This window comes from Mytilus trossulus, chromosome 8, assembly GCF_036588685.1.
Source record: "Mytilus trossulus isolate FHL-02 chromosome 8, PNRI_Mtr1.1.1.hap1, whole genome shotgun sequence".
Lineage (NCBI taxonomy): Eukaryota > Metazoa > Mollusca > Bivalvia > Mytilida > Mytilidae > Mytilus > Mytilus trossulus.
The window spans coordinates 15,804,068-15,820,546 of record NC_086380.1 but is presented as its reverse complement, the minus strand read 5'-3'; the positions used below and the strand labels follow the sequence as shown (position 1 = coordinate 15,820,546).

The following is a 16,479-nucleotide window of genomic DNA, read 5'->3' as shown; positions in this document are numbered from 1 at the left end:
TTCTTTAAATGATCCGTTTCTTATATCTCTTTATTTGTCAGAATCTTCCTTGACATCAAATTTGAAGCCGATCCTTCAAAGAAAAAAGAGTTATAAACAATTTACATCGGTCAGGACATTAGTCACGGGAAACATGTAGATAGTCAGGTCAAGTTTTTCTTTTTTTCTTCTTGTATCATTGTATTAAATGTTTTAATCTGCCCATGTATTGAGTTTGTCTATCCTGTTAATAACCAAAAAAATCGCGGGTTCATAGCTGTCAGGATATAAGAAGTTTCAAAGTTAATTTGGTCAGGTCAAGTTTTCTACCTTTTTTTCTTGTATTATTGTATTAATGTTATTCCTCTCTGAGACAAGATACTTGTCTACGTTGGCCATTCTTTTTTATGAAGCAAAGCAATACCAACTCTTTCAGTTTGTCTTTTAGTTTGAAATGTGGAATACTTGTGTAAAGAGTAGAAACGTCAAATGTTTTAATACTGTTACAAGATGAAAAAGAGTTAGAGTGTATGTACTCTAAAAGATCTTTGGAATTTTTAAGTATCCACATCTGATTCACGCCACCTCTAGAATAGGCAGTTTTACAACAACTGTGAAGCCCGTCTTTGATTGCTGATAAAATAGATGATAATAATGTGGAAAGGGGTTTCGTGGAGCACTTGGAAGACCTAGCAATATACTGTTGTTTGTAAGGACACTTATGTAGTTTAGGTTTCCAATACAGTGATGGACGATCCAGTTCTTCATCTTTGGTTAAAATTCCAGAGGAATATAGAACAGACCTATGATTATCAAGGATTTCCTCTTTCGTAAGTGTCGTGAGGGTATATGTTGGGTTTCCAAGTGAATTGGCAATACCTAATTCGTTTATCAAGTAGTTTATGTAATGACTTTTACATACAAAAACGATGTTATTTGGGGCTTTATCGGCGGTGACAACAACATATTTGTCATGGAGGTCGGATAGGTGTTTTGCAACATTTGGCTCTTTAAAGATTGATGGACTCATTCAGTTTCTTAATTCTGATTGTATCAACGATCTCACTGCCTTAATCCATTCGGAAAGAGTGTCTACGTCTTCTCTCTCGCGCTTAGCCCATTGCCTGGCATAATCCTCGACTGAATCCATCAGAATTTTAAAATTGTATTTCCAATTGATGGATTTAGGCTAATGATATTTCGCACCTTTCGATAACACATTTCGTAGAGAAGTGTTATTAAAAATGTTGAGATCACCGGTTATTACATGGCCAGCAGGATTGTGTGTGAATTGGGAACTAGCACAAGTACAATCAGGAGGTTTACACTTAAAGTCGTCAATATCGACATCCTGCAAAACGTGTTTGTAATTGAAAATTTTAGTTGCAATAGGTCTGGTATAGGTATAAGAAATGATCGGTACAGACTGGTCTTTAAAATAAGGAGGTATTTTCGATTGAACTAATTTTTATGATGAAGGATATTGCCTACGTTGACGCCATCAAATGTACGATACTTTGCATGTATTTCACAGATAGAAGAACCATTTCAAATATGATATTTATTCACAAATCTAAGACATCTATTTGTATGTATCAATGAATTCATGACTTACACTTTACATATTTTGCTTTTCGAATCAACGAGAATAATAATTGGTCGAAGGAAATTAATCTGTTCTCAGATATAAGAAAATATGGTATAATTGACAAGGAGATTACTCTCCATCAAAGTTATAATTTGTAAAAGTAAACCTTAATACTAGAAAAAGTTTTTGTTTTAAACAAGTCGAAGCTAAACTTACTATTATAGGTTTTTTTTTTAATAAAAACACTGTATAGAACTGCGACGGACGAACAAACAAATAAAACTAGGGATGATATTAGGTGATCCGGAAGTGTAAGAACATGTGACACCCGTCATGACACTTGAAAACAGTGATGATATTAAACGCTGCTGCAGTGTAAACAGACTATGTTAACTATGTGACAACCGTCAAGACACTTGCAACCAGGGATGATATTAAACGCTCCTGAAGCGTAAGCAGACTAAGTTAAACATGTGACACCCGTCAAGACACTTGCAACCAGGGATGATATTAAACGCTCCTGAAGTGTAGGCAGACCATGTTTATATTTGACACACGACAAGACACTAGCAACCAGGGATGATATTAAACGCTACTGAAGTGTAAACAGACTATGTTAACTATGTGACACCCGTCAAGACACTTGCAACCAGGGATGATATTAAACGCTCCTGAAGTGTAAGCAGACTATGTTTACATGTGACACCCGTCATGACACTGGCAACCAGGGATGATATTAAACGCTCCTGAAGTGTAAGCAGACTATGTTTACATGTGACACCCGTCATGACACTGGCAACCAGGGATGATATTGAACGCTTCTGAATTGTAAGGAGACTCTATTTAATAAGGGACATCCGTCATGACACTGAAAGCCAGGGATGATATTACACGCTTCTAAATTGTAAGGAGACTCTATTCAACAAGGGACATCCGTCATGACACTGAAAGCCAGGGATACTATTAGATGCGAATGAAGGGTAATCAGATCCTGGTCAATATGCAATACCCGTCATGACACTGACAACCATGGATGATATTGGACTCCCCTGAAAAGTAACCAGGTTCTGTTCAACATGTGACTCCCTTCATGTTCCGTAAATTTTATAAAAGTAGTGTAGTACTATCAAAGTTTATTTAAATTCGGGACTTTCCTTTTTGAATTTTCCTCAGCGTTTGTTAATTTTTGATATTTTACTTTTGAATGTGTTGACCCATCATTGTTGCAATATTTAAGTTAAATCCTATCATAATCATACATTAAATTGATAAGGTGAACTAACAGTTTAAATTTGCTTTTATTAAGTCATGTGTATAAGGCTTAACGTTATCATTCATGTTTTCTATTACAGTCCTGTACAGTAGCAAATGGGCCATAGTCATACTCATACCAACAGACAAATATTTCTGATTCCAAAATGAAATAAAATAATTGATTGAAATTACTTTTTATTATTGTCTAATTTGTTCAGCCATTATAACTATATCCGGTTATTCCCTTACTCGCCACGCTAGTGTTCGATGATGAATATAACAAAATTCAAATGAAAAAGAGAATTATAAACCAATTGTTCAGAGAGAACAATAGTGGGTTTTTCCTCTTGAACTGATATCTTTTGATATGAAAATATTAAAAACCAGTTTATAATGTCATTTCCAGTGTCAAACAATAGCTTCTTGTATGCTGATTTCTTAAATATATGGTTTCTATACACTTTTGTTGGAAAAAAGGATATGATTTATTACTTCCCGTTTGAAAACTGACAACTAAAGTATCTGTTGATAGTTTACTTGACACTTATTCCAGAAACATATCTTTCTAGACATCATGAGGAATAACCCTCATATTGAATGCTCAGATCCATTCGATCCAAATGATTTCTGGCAACCTGAGGATGTAATGAGTGATTTGGTAAAATAAATTTGTCATAATCTTTTACGGTTGAGAAGGAGTAGTTCACCCAAGAAAAACAGTGTTCTTACGTTCGATATCAAATACTAAATTACTAAGCGACATCTTTTGAAATAACGATACAGCGCATCAAAAATATTCGGCCGAAGAAAAGTCAATTAAAACCAGTTGTTTAGAAATTGTAAAGTGCTTTCTACAACTAAAGATCTATTTCGATGAAAAATTATCAAAATTCGGTTTAGAATTATCAGTTCCAGCTACAATCATAGATATATTGACACTGATTCGCTAAATATATGTTTCTGTATACTTTTACACTAAATAAGTACAAAAAAGCTACTTCTGGTTTACAAAAAGTAACTTCCGGTATTCTAATGCAAAAAGTTACATGGCAGTATACATTTGAGATAAGAGCAAAGGTCAAAATCTAGGAAAACAAATATGCTTTTGACCTTGAGCTCAATTTCAAGTCATAAACCATTGACCTCAAATCAAAAAACCCTATGTCTTAATTATCTATGGTTAACACTGGTTTATAAGTTATATCACCATACACGTAATTTTAAATGCAGAAGGGGAGTAAACTCCAATTAAATGTAAGCGAACCAATAGACCACTTTCGAGTTCATCCGTCACCGGCAAAAACTCGTCAATTATACACGCCTTTATGACGTCATTTACCAGATAGAGGGGCTCGCCTGTATCCCTGCACTATTTACGTTCATCAAGCGTCTAAGTGATCGTTTTTGTGCAGGATAAACTAGAAATAATGGTTGCTCTGTAGGTACTTACTGACAATTCCCTAATGACAGCAGTGTTGATTGTCTATTTTCAGAATTCAATTTGCCGAATAATTCGTACAATATAGAATTATAATTTTCCAACCACTCGCTCAACATTGTAAGAAAGTGACGACGCCCCTAAACGCACAGATGACGGTGATAAAGGCGCGTATAATTGACGAGTTTTTTCCGGTGACGGATGAACTCGAAAGTGGTCTATTGTTCCAAAATGTATGTGTTCCGACATTTCGCAAGTAATAATTTAGTACAATCATGTTGTCGATATCTTATGCGGTTTTTTGAAAAGAGGTGAAAATAACCCAAAATCAAATTTTAGAATAAGACCTTAAACTTATTATTTTTTTTTAAAACATGGACCTCAAATCCAAAGACTCTAGGTCTCCATCAATAATTATTTACCATGGAAATCACATATATCAAATACATCAGGAGAGATTACTCTCATATGGAGTCCCCGTAACTCTTCGGTGAAACCCAAACTCAACATCCTGAAGATTAAGTGAGCAATTTAGGAAAATAGATTTGTTGAAATCTTTGTGTACGGGGAGATAACTTTAATAAACTTAGATATTATCTTAAGCAGTGTCTGTTGTAAAAGCGTATAAGCTGTTCGATATAACATGCGACATCCTTTAAAACAACTATACAGTGCAAGAAAACAATTAGCCGGCAAAAAATGAAAAGAATAATCACAGCAAAAGCCATAGGTCTTTCCTCGGAAAAGTGGGAATACTTAATAAATGTTATATCTTGTGGAAGAAAATACGACAAAGTATAAACTCATCTAACAAAAGGATTGAAAAGACATTACAAACAATCTGTTCATGTTTTGTTTCTCTGTAGTCTTTACTACACGATTAAAGCCAAGTATAAACATTTTGAAAAAAACGTTTTACAAAGTGAGATCAGGCGCTCTGATTATATATTTTTTTGTTTTGAACAAGAAAATATCAGTTAAACACAAACCGGTAAAACCAACATATTCTGACAGATTTTCAATCGCATTTTGTTAACTTTTCTTTATCAAATCATTATCTATTTTAAGATTCAGCACCTTTTATCTAGAGGGTAATTGTTGTGTACTCTATGATGTTTCAATCACAAACTAAATAAATGACCTTTCATGTTCAGGTAAAGTATGTGAATAAGCGGGTAACAGTTCAAACAAGAAAACAAGCAAACTGATGTATGTTTTATAGGATTTTCTGTATTTGCTAGGTGATTTTTATGGTTTGTATCGATCTGATGAGTTAATACCTTTTCAACTGATTTTCACATAGATATAGGAAGATGTGGTGTGAGTGCCAATGAAACAACTCTTTCATAGTTTGTTTTTAAGATGTGCTGTTACAATACGATCTCATATGGTTTGAGCTGAGTAAAGCTAACAAATATATTCTGTTATATGTTCTTAATTGTATTACTATAGTATTTCTTAATTTTCATCATTTTCATGTCGGAGCCTTTTATAGCCGACTATACAGTATTGGTTTATCTAATTTTTGAAGGCCATACGGTTGCCTTTCGTTGTTTACATCAACATCTTTCAAGCTTTGGTGGATATGTGTCCCATTGTTTATCATACCACATCTCCTTATTTTTCAATTAAATTAAGATAAATGTTCCTGAAGACCTAACGTGGTGATTAAAATAGCTGATATGGTTCCGGTGTGGTATAAAGGATCATCTTTAATACTAAATAACGAGGTCCAATTTGTCAGCCGTCATGGGTTAAAAATGATAAATCAAAGAATTCAATTTTATATATATCCAATTTTAGACAATGGTGTTGACTAAAATTACACCACTCCAACCCTTTTGTTTTCCACTAAATAAATATTGCCAATAATTAACAAATTTCGGTTCTCTATTGTAGTATATGTATATAAAGCAATACTAAAGACTTTCTAAGATGACAATACGAATACTAGAACTCTTGATTTAAAATAAGGCGTAAGGGTACAGTTTTCGATTTGTTAGCGGGCATGACATAAAACAGCAAATCAAAGAATTCAACTTTATTTATAACTAAATTAATAAATATATGACAAAGCTGTTGCTTATAAAAACTCCATTCTAGGACCTTTTGTTTTCCAAATAATTAATATTACCAATAATTGATTAGCTCCAGGTCGACGGGTTCAAACAGAAAGATTTTGAAAGCAGAGAAAACTGTGTATTTTATAATCGGCATGACTTTATCAGATGACAATCCCAATGCTGAATGCTAACGCATAGTTTTATACTTTAATTGAGTCACGGACCCGCGATATCACGGGGTGTGTTCTAGTGATTGCTTATATGTATCTATTTATTTATTTATTTATTTCATGTAATGTGTTACTCGACTTTACAATCCCTTCAGATACCTCAAATGGTCTTATCTTAAATATTTTGACCAAGGTTAGTTATCTCAACCAAATCTTTAGGAAAACATACGATATATTAAGGAACGTATATTTGAAATGAAGTTACGATTCAGTGTCTCCGTGATCGTTTGTTCCGTGCTTGTATTATGGGTTGCACTGTTTCTTTGTGTGTTCTTGGATACACCGGTACCAGATGAATTCCCAGAGAATTTCAAATTTAAATTAATGGATGGACTAATGCGATTGCATGGATTTATGGTAAAGTTCACCAATAATTGGGACATTTGAGATATGTTTATCTCTGTCATACGTACATAGAATCAATGGTATATATGTTATAGTTATTAACAAAGCAAGTTGGTATATACGATTTAATCTGCACGACTGTGGTAACCCTAATTAACTCGAACGACGTAGGAGTTCTGGTTAAAGGGTCATCCAAAGCGTGCAGATTATATCGTATATACCGATTTGATTGGCCAATAACTGTTTTAACACATGACGCCATCAATTTTCGTGAATGCTTTAGAAATGTGGACGATTTCCACAATCCACGGATCCTAGGAAAGTTTTTTGTAAGGGTAATGAAAGGGGGAAATACGACTTTGGTAAGTTTTAAATTAACTTTTTTTTTATAATTATACTTATTCTAAAACTGCGATTTAATGGTAGATTTTTTTTATCGTTTCTGTTAAATTAATTCCCAATTTTTATTTAACCAGTGACGATTGAGACTTTAACAAATTGTGTAATTTCAAATGATCGGTGTATGAAAATGTCATAACTGAAAGGATTATTGAGTTAGGATTAATTGCTTTTGAATTTCTTTTCCTCAATGATATGCTTAGAGAAAGATGAACCGAAAAGGCGTTATTTTACCTAAATTTATATTGTTAAATAAACAGAAAAAAACATTTCTATTTCCAATCTTTTACACCCTCAACCCCCACAAACTTCGTTTTATCTACTGTATTAATGTTTAGGACACGTCCATCTTACTGACGTCTGATTGATCTCCAGTTAATCCCCCCTGTTATGAAACTAACTTAAATATGATCCTCATTAAATTCAATCCAAAAATAGTCACTTTATAGGAATAGATATTAATATAGATATATCATGATACTGTCGTTGTCACGTGATTTGCACAATTTCAAGTGGCAAATGAAGTGCGATATAAATAAATGCATGTACTTAAATTATTTTTGGAATACATCTATTTTTATATCGGATATAGATATATATGTCAATAAGAAAATATAGATCACGGTTTATTTATCAATAAATGAATTTAAGTAGATCTTAAGCTATATCAAGTAGGTAATGTGACCTCTTGATTAAGTATATGATAAAATTTAGACTACAATAACAAAAACGTCCCTCCTTTTGTGCTATCTACATGCTAACTAAACATACAGATAGTGTACATATGTCATTAGTTTGTCATCAGTGGTTGGACTTTAACTCTTTCACACATATGGATTATAAACATGGCTTCTCGTACAACGTTTTCTATAGTGGCTGTTTTGCTAAGCGTCTTTTTGTATTTTTACTTGGACGCTCATGTACCGGAACAATTCCCACAAAAATTTAAACTGAAAATAATGGACGCTTTCATGAAAACTTACGGACACGTTGTAAGTATTATATCGTATTTGGTTGTTTAACTGAGAGACACTTCTCGAGTGATATTGTAATTTTTCGCGGCCTTTTATAGCTGACTATATGGTATAAGCTTTGCTCATTGTTGAAGGCCTTACGGTGACCTAAAGTTATTAATTTCTGTCTCATCGTCAATAACACCACATGTTCTTTTTACTATATCACTGTGTATAACGCCACATGTGGGGTGTCGGCTATGCTTACCACGGGATGGAGGTTTTGAAGCGAAGAAAAATGATCACGTACGGCAGGTTCATGTATCGAAATTTCTGTTTTGAGAATTAAAAGTACCAAATAATATATTGTACGGAAGGAACAGAACCATAATCTATTTCCTGCATTTTGAAGTACATGTTTGCAGTGGCCAGTTTTCTTCAACACCTCTCCTTAGTTTTCCGTGTCACAGATTTCGAGGCTTTATATGCGAGTCTCATCATAAAATGCTACTTTTGACGATTTTTTTCCTGTATGATTTACGATATAAGAAACGAACTCAATCATAAAATTTAACCATTTGCCACTTTCTAGGGAAACAATATTGTTTAACTTTTTAAAAATCTCTTTTTTCATCAAAACATGTCGCACATATGCGTCTTTAGGGGCAGTGACTTTATTTCATTTAAAAATGCATTTAATTCGGCCTTTTAATATCTGATACTACCTAATCTGTTATGATGACACATTACCTTTTACTTTCAGTATTTCTTTTCGCACATATTTAAGTAGTGTTCATGTGTAATGTAGAAATAAGAGAAAAAGTCTTAAAGTAAACAAATAAAGGAATTTGTCAGGGTGTGGTCACCTTTTGAAATCTTAAATTAAAATTCATTTTTTTTATTGACATCATGAAAATAGAATACACAAGATTTATAAAATTGATTCTAATTTCATTTTTCTTGGACGCCTGCGTGCATACATGGCAACAATCATGTCAAGTTCTAAATCTAAATTGTAATGCATGTGCATCAGTGCAAGTCCATTTAGTCGATCCTGGCCCATTGCATGTAAAAATAATTTTAGTAATCCGAGCTCACTATTCGAACGCTCACATTCACAACTTGTTACACTCATTGTGAAAATAATTTTGAGAATAGCATATATTTTCGGGTAAACAAGTTTGTTGCATTTCATAATGGTTTCAACAGCTGACTTTGGTAATGTATCTTTGGTATGTTTCCAGAAATGCAACTACATATCTACTACCGAAGAAATTCCATATGGACTAGGCAAGTCAGAGTTATAAAATCAAGAAATGGTTTTAGGTTCTCAGTCAATTAGAAACATTAGCGTGTTTTTTCTGGATTTTCATTTCCGGAATTTAAACAAGTGCCATGACAGCGGGTTTAGAAAGAGAATAAAATCTATTATTAATGCCAAAGCCGATCAGTTCATGAATATGCGGAATACAGAGTGTACGTCGAAAGTAAACATCAGGTGTTTCTCCAAGAAACTTGAAATTAACTTTTTCTCTTACCTCGATCAGAAGAGACAATACTGATTGGACACTCATATATGCAGATATGATGTCTTGACTTCTTCCTTGAAGTTTTCTGCTTAAACCAACTGTGTTACCCATAAGATTTGTTTACAGTGATAAGAGTAATGTCAAAACTAAAACTTGTAATAGCTGCCAAAAGTGTTGTTGCTTCTGAACTTGTTTCCCTGTTGAAGTTTTTGTACACATAAAATAGATAAAGCTGTGATAATTGCGTGCTTTTGTAAAATACTTAATTAATTTCTTGATCGAGAGGTTAGAGAAATTGATTATCTTAGTACTAAGCATTGAAATAATTGATTTTTAAATATCCAGTGGCAACTATTACACGAATATCGGCAACGTATTGAAATTGCACCATTTTGGCAAACCCAGGGGGTGGTCACCGACACCGGGTTACCACCCCCTGGATCCGCCTCTGTCATTCATACATACATTATAGTATTGAGCTAACAGATATGTGCAAATCATTTTTGATCTCGAATATATCTTTTCATTTACGACATTGAAACACAGATAAGATAAATGATTGATCTGTTTGTAGAATTAGCTTTAGTTTCTTTCCTGTGCAACTTTGTTTAGAAAAAAAACCTATATACTTTTGTAGTCATAGGCTTGTTATTCAACAGTTTTGTACTTTAAACACAGAGGTGTTTGAGAAAACATGTCATTGCAAACATCTACTTCTGCTGGCATTTACGTGGAATTTATTATTTGGTATCAATCATTCTCAAAAGACATGTTGATACTTGAACTTGTCGTGATCATTTCCCTCTGCTTCAAAACCGCCATCCCGTGTCAAGCATAGCCGACACACCACATGTGGCGTTCTACACGGTAAATTTGATTACTATGAATAAAGGTTGCACGTTTTTATTATGCTTTACTTAAACTCATATTAAAATGGGAAGACTGTTAGTTATATTATACAACTTTAAAAGGAAACCTGCCCGGTTTGTTTTTAAAATTTGGTCAGGGGATGTGACATTAATTTAGATAATAAGCAAAATCGGCCTTACCCGGCCACGTCCACTTGTATGTTTTGTCTATCTGATGAGTTAGGCCTTTTTCAACCTATTTTTATAGTTCGTTCTTATGTTGTACTGTTTTACCACTGTCCCAGGTTAAGGAAGGATTGGGACCCCGCTAACATGTTTAACCCTGCCACATTATTTATGTATGTGCCTGTCTCAAGTCAGGAGCCTGTAATTCAGTGGTTGTCGTTTGTTTATGTGTTACATATTTGTTTTTCGTTCATTTTTTACATTAATGAGGCTGTTAGTTTTCTCGTTTGAATTCTTTTACATTTTCTTATCGGAGCCTTTTACAGCTGACTATGCAGTATGGGCTTTGCTCGTGGTTGAAGGCCGTACGGTGACCTATAGTTGTTAATGTTTGTGTCGTGTTGGTCTTTTGTGGATAGTTGTCTCATTGGCAATTATACCACACCTTTTATATTACATTTTAATTTACTTAAACTTTGCATTGCAATGTAGGCATGCTTTCATTTTATTTATTACAGCGCATAACGTTTATTTCTTGTATTTTCATATTCAAGCTAGCAATTGAATACGACATTTTCCCTTCCGAGTAAAATGTAATTGCGTCCTTGTTTTAAACACAATAAACAACATAGAGGGTGTAAAACTCTGTGTTGAATCTTACCTGTTTGGGGGTTTCAAATTGCTTGCGGATATTATTTCTGAAAATGAAAAATATAAAAAAAAACTTCACCATTATCATTTGCAATTAACTGGAGCCGTTACTCTCATTTTGGAAAGTGTAATGTCAGGTTGATCTGTTGTCTGCCCTTTATACTGGTGATATAAACAACTTTATACTGGTGATATAAACAAATGTGTTAAATCAATGTGTTATATTTTGTCCTTTCGGACACTTAAAAATAAAAATAAACTAGAAATAAGCGATAATTCTGTTACATTCTGTTTTAAAGATTGGCGATGACTTTATGGAATATTCTGTCTTAAGTTAGAGATTAGCGATAATTCCATTAGATATTATGTCTTAAGTTACAGATTGGCGATAATTCCAATTGATATTCTGTCTTAGAGATTGGCGATAACTCCATTAGATATTCTGTCTTAAGTTAGAGATTGGCGATAATTCCATTAGATATTCTGTCTTACGTTAGAGATTGGCGATAATTCCATTAGATATTCTGTTTTAAGTTAGAGATTGGCGATAAATTCATTAGATATTCTGTTTTAAGTTAGAGATTGGCAATGCATCCATTATATATTCTGTCTTAAGTTAGAGATTGGCAATAAATCCATTAAATATTCTGTCTTAAGTTAGAGACTGGCGATAATTCCATTAGATATTCTGTTTTAAGTTAGAGATTGGCGATCATTTCATTAGATATTCTGTCTTGGAGATTTGCGTTAATACCATTAGATATTCTGTCTAAAGTTAGAGATTGGCGATAATTCCATTAGATATGCTGTCTTAAGTTAGAATTTGGCGATAATTCCATAAGATATTCTGTTTTGAAGAATGGCAATAATTCCGTTCTTTTCTGTCTGAGTTATTTTTAAACGCAGCATCTGTAATCTAGGAGTACGAACCGGATTACATCATGGAAAACGTTGATGACGTCACGGTCACATGACAAAATTATGTTTTTTGAGCTGATAGACAAAACACTGTCAGCCTATCAGAAGACGTGTTACATCCAAAATTAAATTACCAGGATTTTTAACTACGAGTCATACATGTGCACATATTTGTTTTTCCTTCAGATGTCTGGTATGACCTCATTAGGACTGATCGAATATTTTTCTCCCGCCGACAGGAAGATAGCTGATTGGTTCATACTTACCATGACGACGGGTTTCCCATGGGGTTCCGGTGTAGATTCCAGACTTCAAGTAAGAATAATTTAAGAAAACCAAGAACATGCACGAACCATCATGGCTAATTTCGTATTTGGTAGGAAATCATCCACCTGAATTTTCATTATTATGATAAAACAAGTATTTTCATCTTTACTCAATTTGTAAGCAAGCTTCAAATGCATATTTCGGAGTTAGTTATTTATTTTGACTTATTTGTGAACATGATTTCTTCCTTCAGTGCAAAATGTCTATTCCTTGAATGCCAAAAAAATAGTGAAAAAACGTAACATTGCCCGAATAATAAAAGCTGAAACGAGACAAATGTGGATTGTTATTTCAAAATACATGAGTGCGCCCTACTGACCAAATTGTGTTTGTACTTATGTGAAGCACAATTTCATTTACATTTTTCTCAAAGACCAAAATATCATTCTGCTAGGTCATGAAGGTTCTTTTTCTTGTAATGATGATGCCGTGTCACTAAAATTCGACTGGGAGTTAAGCTACATAATATCTCTTTACAGATAACTGATACTAAACTTCGTGATGTGAGAGTAAAAATATACCAGCCAGCAAACAGTCTTGGTAAAAAGAAACGTCCCGTACTTGTGTATTTTCACGGTGGAGGATGGAGCTTACTTTCGGCCGGTAAATATATTTACTGCTTGTATAAACAGGGAGACTTTAAGGCATAATACATAATATATACTTTAATTTAAAACGTCTAAACCCGCTGTATTCGTTTTGCACCTTTCCTAAGTCAGTAACCTAATGTTTCGGTGGTTGTCGTTTGTTGATGTGGTTAATAAGTTACTCGTTTTCCCTTTTAAGTGGTTTTACATGTTGGGAGCCCTAAGCCTGTATAGCTTGCTGTTCGGTGATAACCAAGATTCCGTGAAAAATACAGTACTGTTTTAATGGTTTATTTTACAAATTGGGATTTGGATAGAGATTCGTCTCATTGGCAATACATGTAATTCGCATCTTCTTATATCTATGCAAAGGTGTATTGCTGAAGACCTTCTTTTTTTTTTTTTAGCTCTGAATGGCTTTTGAAAATTTAAATTCCAATGTGTGTTTGTTTGAACTGAGTTCTACTGTGCGTATTGTTGTGTGTTTGTTTTTTCTACATTGGTAAGAGGTAACGGGTGAAGATTGAGATCTCAAAAAACAGGTTTAACCCCGCCGCAATGTTGCGCCTAGCCCACGTCAGGAGCCTCTGGCCTTTGTTAGTCTTATATGATTTTAAATCTTAGTTCTTGGTGTTTGGTATGGCGTCCATTATCACTGAACTATGATAAATTTTTGTTTAGGGGCCAGCTGAAGTACCCCCCCGGTACTAGAATTTCTAGCTGTATTGAAAGCTCAATGGTGGCCTTCGGCTGTTGTTTACTCTTTGGTTTGGTTGTTGTCTCTAGGACACATTCCCCATTTCCATTCTCAATTTTATCATTTGTAAATCAAATGGACATTTCAGCTATGAAGACTATTTAGTTTATGTTAATTGGCGGACGGAGTATGTTCATGTGCCCACATTTTAAGATCACATTAATATTTTTTTGAGACATGTTTAATCCAATAATTTTACAGAACTATTGTCTTTTCAGATTGTTACGACCCAATCATGAGGAAGATATCTCGGGAAAGCGATGTTGTTGTTATATCAGTCGAGTAGGTACCAGATTCTGTTATCATATTACACGCTCTAAACACTCACGTGTTGTTTGCTTTAAACACCAACTGCATAACTTATCATCATTAACATGATTAAAGGATTTTTGAATATACATATTGAAAGTAAAACAGAAATCGCAATATTCCTTCTCAAAATGACCGGTATGGAGACTTGTTATGTTTCTTTTCGTTATGATAATGTTCCGTTCTATATTATTGATTATGTTTTATGCATTAATTGATCAAGCTACTTAAACTAATATTCCACAGATACATTATTGTTTCGAGATTACAATTTTGTAGGAAATAGTTTTACGTATAACTTTATGATATGCTCAAGTCTGTTACGCTCATGGTTTTTCATATTTCATATATAATCTGGTTTATACTTATTCTTTCTGCCCGATCTTTTATTTTGGTTTGTGGAATTACTCGGAAACTTAATGTCCCCCCCCCCTTTTTTTCTTTATCTTTATTCAAACCTGCTGCTCCATGGGCTGACTTTGGTTTATAAGGTTTCATGTATAAGCGTTTTCTGCAAAACAACATTTAAATCTAAAGAGTATAAAAAACTAAACGTTATATTGAATAAACTGTTGACACAGACATGCTTCTCACCTGTTACAAAAAAATGGAAACAAGTTGATCTGATGGAAAGCAAAAATTCAAAGTCGCTTGATCATAACATTGGACCTCGAAATAGTCATCAAACTGATGTGTACTGATAGTAATGCCAACGGCAAGTCATAGAAACAATAGAACTAATCATTATTATATTACAAGTAGTTCCTATCAAACAAAATTGAACAGAAAACATGACATTGAACATTGCTTATTAATAAAAAATCACTGGACTATTCCATAGGGAAAACTTAAAGCAATTCGTATGTCTCACTTTCCGCGAATTTCGTCGTAGATAAGACAATAGCCAAATACATTGCAATTTGTAGATTTTTTGTCATTTTCTTCAAATGTATTGTTTGCTTCAACATGTAAACAATCCGACCTGCGATGTCGAGGGGTTTTGAGCGATTTCGCGGGGTTTGGCAGACGAACTGCAACCTGGCAAAACTGTAACCTCTTACTCAATTAAAAACCAGTCAAATTTGATTGAAAAAGAGATGTTGTGTACTAATTGTCAGATAAGGTGCCCATTGTATTTACAATGTTCTATTTTTATATTTAAGCTACAGACTCAGTCCACAACATCCGTTTCCGGTACCACTAAACGACTGCTTTGATGTTGTGGAGTATGTCTTGGATAACAGTGACACACTAGGTGTTGATTCGTCACGAGTTGCTATAGGAGGCGACAGCGCTGGAGGAAACATGGCGGCAGCAATATCTCTTCGGCTTCAAAAACGGATAGCTTTACAACTCGTGCTTGTTCCCGTTTTACAAATTATCAATTGGCAGACAACAGGATATATGGAAAATGTACTTTACCTTAACAAGAGTATAAACTCACCGAATTCATTGGTTTTTCTTACGAACTACCTCAATTTATCACCTGCGTACGCACATCAATTTTTGATAAACAATCACACATCACCTGAATTTAAAAAATCTAAATATTTTGACAGCGTCGATCAGAAAAAATGGATGCCAAAAAAATACGTTCGAACGAAGGACTTATGGGAAAATATTGAATATAAGAAAGATTTTGGAAATCAAGAATTATTTAAAAAAGTAGAAGGATATCTTAAAGAACCTTTAATTTCGCCATTGATAGCCGATGACGAGACTTTATCAGGACTTCCGTTTACTTACATTATGACATGTGGATATGATTTTATACGTGATGATGGTATAATGTTTCACGAGAAACTCAAATATTTAAATGTTAAAACAGAACTGGCTCATTATCCTGAAGGATTTCACAATGCTCTAATGTTTCCCCATGGGCCTCTGAAAATGGACATTGGTGTTAAAATAATTGCAGATATTGTACGAATTTTGAAAAATAAGCTATAACTGGGTGACAAATATATTAGTGTATGCTAACATATTAACATATACATGATATATACTGCCTCAGAATGGATATTTGTGTCTATATGATTTTAATTCAGTTTTGTTTGAAGCAATTGTGTGTATTTGCCAGAACGAATGTGAAAATTATTAAACTGGTACAAAATCTTA

At 33.8% G+C, this 16,479-nt stretch overlaps 1 protein-coding gene across 2 annotated transcripts; it reads left to right on the top strand.

Moving 5' to 3' along the window:
* Window positions 1-6,700: 6,700 nt before the first annotated feature.
* On the top strand, window positions 6,701-16,479 carry LOC134680601 (arylacetamide deacetylase-like). Of its 2 annotated transcripts, none has more exons than XM_063539705.1 (5): window positions 6,701-6,909; window positions 12,568-12,696; window positions 13,188-13,311; window positions 14,271-14,334; window positions 15,525-16,479. In XM_063539705.1, exons 1-5 carry the CDS (start codon window positions 6,748-6,750, stop codon window positions 16,309-16,311), a joined length of 1,266 nt encoding a protein of 421 aa, XP_063395775.1. In that variant the 5' UTR covers window positions 6,701-6,747; the 3' UTR covers window positions 16,312-16,479. The 2 variants fall into 2 exon arrangements, with proteins under 2 accessions (XP_063395775.1, XP_063395776.1); XM_063539706.1 differs by lacking the exon at window positions 6,701-6,909 and adding an exon at window positions 8,026-8,288.